The sequence below is a fragment of the Pteropus vampyrus genome, unplaced genomic scaffold, assembly GCF_000151845.1.
Source record: "Pteropus vampyrus isolate Shadow unplaced genomic scaffold, Pvam_2.0 Scaffold79, whole genome shotgun sequence".
In the NCBI taxonomy this organism is placed as follows: Eukaryota; Metazoa; Chordata; class Mammalia; order Chiroptera; family Pteropodidae; genus Pteropus; species Pteropus vampyrus.
The window spans coordinates 2,403,591-2,408,733 of NW_011888860.1; the positions used below are offsets into that span (position 1 = coordinate 2,403,591).

Below are 5,143 nucleotides of genomic sequence, written 5' to 3' on the forward strand. Positions count from 1 at the left end.
AAGGGATTAGGAAGTACAAATTGGTAGTTATGACATAGTCAAGAGAATGTAAAGCACAACATAGGGAATATAGTCAATATTGTAATAACTGTATAGCATCAGGTGGTTACTAGACTAATTGGGGAACAGAGTACTTCATAAATTATGTAAATGTTTAACCACTGTACTGTACACCTGAAACTAATATAAAATAATATTGAATGTCAACTAATTGAAAATAAATGAAAAAAGAAAAAATTCTTGCTTAAATTTTCATGTGCCAGAGAGTATCATAAAGTTTATGTAAATTTCCCAGGAAATATTTTTAATACTGAGTGATTCTTTTCCTTTTACAGTGTATCATATTTTTGAACTTCTTAATACTCAGTATTTTATTGGTGCATACAGTAATGCAAAATAGTACATGTAATGACCAAAGATGCTTGAAAATAATTGAGATTAAAAAAAAAATTTGTCATTAAAACACCCAGAAAACTGAACCTGTTAGTCCTAATAATAGTAATCAGTTGCTATGCATTAAACTAATCAGAACCAGCAACAAATTTCCAGCATCCAATTATAGGTAATATAAATCACTGATTGGCTGTATAAGAAGACCAAAATAATTCAATTAGGAGCTAAATTACAAAGAAATTTAAGTGTTATCCTGTTCATTAAACATCTGAATGCATTTTTAAAATGATTAATTTTAAAAGTATTTGTGGCACATAATTGTAAAGTATCACTACTAAATCAAAACAGATTGTATGGAAAAAGAATTAGAAAATACCTGGATTAAATCATATGCACTCTTTATTTTCAAAGATCTTATAGTTTTTTCCACTTTATTCATTGATTTTCTGATTAGATTTGAATTTGGCACTTACACTTTACTTAAATATAAAATGATAATATCTTAATCTTGTAAGAATTTTTTTTGTATGTTTTTCATTGACCCAGGAGACATATTTTGAAAGGAAATCATTTGTATGTATTATAAACTATCATTTTTATATTTTAGGTATGGATTTTCAAATATGCGCTATATTGCTTCACTAATTAGTGGTGTTGGTATTTTCATGATGGGTGCAGGATTATCTTGGTACCATGGAATCATGGGATTGCTTAATCCTCAACCAATGGAATCCCTTCTCTGGGTAATTTTTTTCCTCCTCAGTTTTGAAATAATATAAAATAGTGTTTAAGTACAGTAAAATGCCTTTGTAATATTGATATTAAGGAATGGGGCTAACATATACCTTCTTGATTGTGTCATATAGGATTATGTATCTATAGTTGTGCTTTTTAGAATATGACTGAACATGACCTCTAAATCCATACAATTCAATGATGTTGAACATGAATATCTCTGTAGGTACAATTAGTAAGCACTCTGTCTCCTTGGTTAAAATATTGAGCAGTTTCATTAATTTCCATAATTTCTGTTGAAGAATAAGAATAATCTGTCAGTAACTGAAATATACAGTGTCATGTGCTAGTCATACTTTGGAATTGTATTTAAAGGTGAAGCTTCTCTTTTTCGTCCTCCTAATAGGAAGCCTTCACTGGAGGAATGGTAGGGTGGGAGCATGGTCACTTTATTTTCCCACCCAAGCTTCTACTCTTTTCTCCTACTCCCTAGATTGCCTTTGGCATCACCGAAGGTAGGGAGGGATAGATGACAAGAAAGTACTTCTGTACTAGCATCAAGGTCATTTTGCACTGGTTTCCTCTGTCCTTTGTAGAGATTTAAAGCTGTTCTCTCCCCACCCCCCACCCCCCTCACCCCGCTTAATGGGCACTTCTTGGAGATTACCCTTCTTGGCCACTCTGACTTTAGCTTCCTTGACAAGCACAAATTGCTCATGTAGTGCTCTCTGTTAGTTTCTGCATCTCGTGGTGTAACCCCATACTTTTTCTGCTGAGGTTGCTTTGCATTTGGCAAGAAGCCTCTTGGGTAGACCCCTACTCAGAATTCCATGTCAGGCCCTATGTGTTCTGAGTGCAGTTTTTTTTTCCCCCTAAACCCGGTCATCCACTCTGCTGACATAGCAAATATCAGTTAGTAGACTTGCCTATAAATTTATTTTTCAGGTGTATGTTAGACACAGTTCACTGCAATCTCTAACCTTTAGGGACATACATCCAGCTTTCTGAGCAGTCTCAACAGCTCAACAGCTTTCTCCAAAGAAATCTTCACTTTTGGCATCCTTAACCTCAGCTCCACTTACATAGGCTAGTGGGTATAGAGCTAAGAGTTGTAAAACCAGGTCTGGTTCACCTTCTGTGCAAGATGGTATAGCACTTCATTTTAGAATGTGGAGGTACTTGTAACCTACTTTGTTTTCAACTGGAATGAATCTCATTTTAACATCTTTGTTACACCTATACACCTAAATAGTAACAAGCCTATTAAATTAGTATTTTTCTACAATTTTTATTAACTAATTTCTTATCATAATCATTTCATATAATTAAAATGAATAAAGGTTTGGCCACTTTATAGATATCTCATTACCGTAGCATTCATCTAATTTGTACAATATTACTTTATAGAGGCAAAGAAGTCTGTGGCTCTGGAGATAGGGATTGATTATTAGATTTTCAATTGTGTTTAAGTTTTAAAGCTTTCAGAAGCTCTTGTATCTTTTAGTAACGAAATAGGGCTCCATCAGACTACAATTCTGTTAATAAATAATGGATTGGACACACCATAGACCAATTTATATTTATTAGGTATTATCTTGGAATCTTGGCTTGTATACGGTGTCTCCCTTTATTGGGTGATAAATGTGTTTTAAATCCTTTCTGGAAGGAGATAGACAATTAAAAAGAATTATTGGGAAGTTTAGTTACTATATTTCAGATTGGCAGCATGATTCATTAGAAAGAGCCTAAAACTGAGACTGGAAAGCCTGTATTCTAGTTCTTAACTGTGGTATCATTTCTGTGTACTCAAGCAAATCACATAGCCTTAACAGAATTACAAGAGTGTTGGACTTAAGTTCAAAATTTTCAAACCTCTATTTTAGGGAAGCCTAGGGGTCCAAAAAGGTAATGTTGAAAATTCTACAGATGTTTGGTTTGAATTTCATTTAAAAACTTTTTAAATTTGTGTTGCTAGGTTAACTCTTTCTATGTACCTTGAATTAAAGTTGCTCTTGATATCTTCATTTAATTCAAGACTATCCTGGGACTGAAAGAAAAATGTGTTTTAAAAAATTGATTACTGTTCATAGCTACTTGTCTTTTCAAATCAGGATTCAGAAAAGATTCTCTTGGTGCTGGGCATCCAGACAAGTCCAGAAGTTGCTTGGGTATGGGTGTGGATCTTACTGCATCTGATATCCATAACCCCAGATTTCAAATCTTTGTGTTCATTTTGAACTTTAAAAAAATGTTTATACTGTCTGTGGCCATGCTACCCTGAACAAGCCCGATCCCATCTGATCTCAGAAACTAAGCAGGGTTGGGCCTGGTTAGTACATGGACGGGAGACCACCTAGGAAGACCAGGTGCTCTAGGTGTAAAAATTAAGGGATTGTAAGCTGACCAAGGTCCTTGCAATCTGTGAGGTCAACCAAAGGTTGCCTCACCTAAAAAATAAAAATAAAATTTTAAAAAAGTTTGTACTAATTAAGTAATTCTTGCATCTTTTATATCATGAATTTAGCTTAGGTCATGGTATTACATTCTGTAGAATAATATAGATAATGTATACATTATATATGTTATATATGTCTTCTAAGTATTAAAAAATGAGATGACCATCAGATTTTTAAGCTGCTCTTTTCTTATCTGAAAATACCATCTATCTCATTTTTCCTCATTTGAGCTGTTTCCCATCAAAACCTTTATCTGGCTTAGATTCAAATTTATGTTTTCCATTTTAAACATTACGAACTATATGCATGAACAGTTGTGATTCTTTAGCAAAATATTAACTTATGCTTTATTTTAATATTTATTTTCTAGGCATATTGTATTTTAGCAGGATCACTGGTATCTGAAGGAGGTATGTACTGTCATAGTATTTATTCTTAATTTGGTAATATATATTCAGCAGTCCATTATTATAGATTACTAAGTTCCATCAATTTAAGAGAACTGTGGAAATAGGAACAGTAGACAAATAGCTTTGTCTACATATGGGAGTAAATTCTTTATACAGTATACTATAGTTCTTGTAATGGTGAGGGCAAGGGAAAAGCTTTGTTTGTTTGTTTTTGAGTACCGTGTCATAAATCTTAGAACATTTAAAATGGAATATAAAAACATAACTTATATACTGAGTTTTTAAAAATCAGGTTTAAGTAGTGTTCATCAGAGAAGGCTATCTCTTTTTGCAATACAGATATTTCTAAGTTCTTGCAAGGTTCAGCTATAACAGTATTATGACAGAAGTGCTATCATGTATGAAACTGCCTAATTCACTGCTTTACTCATAGTATGTTTACTTCTGAAACATTGTCATTTTCTATGCATAGTGTTTCCTTCATCTTTGACAGTTTGACTACCTCCCTCAAATGATTGGGAGGATCAAAAGTTCTTGTGCTGCCTGTGGTGCCTGCCAAATAGTAGCTATCCAATAAATTAAGGCTCTTGTTATAATAGTATTTAAATTATGGTTTAGAATTATTATGGGGTTCATTATATTGTGATGACTAATTGGGATCTTGATAATGACTAATACAGAACTTTTTCTTATTGCCAAATCTGGCATTAAAGTGTTGTGCATATTTATTTATTTTTTGAGGTGCCATCTTTACAGTTCAGAGGCATGAAGTTTCTCGCTAATATGAATGCTTTTCTTTCAGCAACACTTCTTGTTGCTGTAAATGAACTTCGTAGGAGTGCTCGGGCCAAAGGAATATCATTTTACAAGTATGGTATGTATTTTAGAAACCAGTTGTATTATTTCATCTCCTTTATTTGCTTAAATTGCCTAGTGCTATTGCTTTTTTCCTTACTGATGTGTACAAAAAATATCTCAGTGTCTTCCTTATGTGTAGCCCTTACATCTGTATCAGCTCTTTAAAAAAGAGAAATGTAGGAACTAAACTGAAGGACCTTGGACTTAAAGAGGATTTTATCAATTTGACCTCAAAAGCAAAGGAAGTAAAAGCTAAAATAAATTAGTGGGACTACATCAAACTAAAAAGCT

General features: G+C 33.2%; 1 protein-coding gene and 1 pseudogene across 1 annotated transcript in view; both read left to right on the forward strand.

The window, feature by feature from the left end:
• Positions 1-5,143, forward strand: part of SLC30A9 (solute carrier family 30 member 9) — a 74,573-nt gene that overhangs the window by 49,067 nt on the left and 20,363 nt on the right. The window contains exons 10-12 of the mRNA XM_011362820.2: positions 1,001-1,136; positions 3,955-3,994; positions 4,797-4,868. Of these exons, the coding sequence (XP_011361122.1) occupies positions 1,001-1,136; positions 3,955-3,994; positions 4,797-4,868 (248 nt within the window). The remainder of the gene's footprint in view (positions 1-1,000; positions 1,137-3,954; positions 3,995-4,796; positions 4,869-5,143) is intronic.
• Positions 3,388-3,506, forward strand: LOC111741551 (annotated as a pseudogene).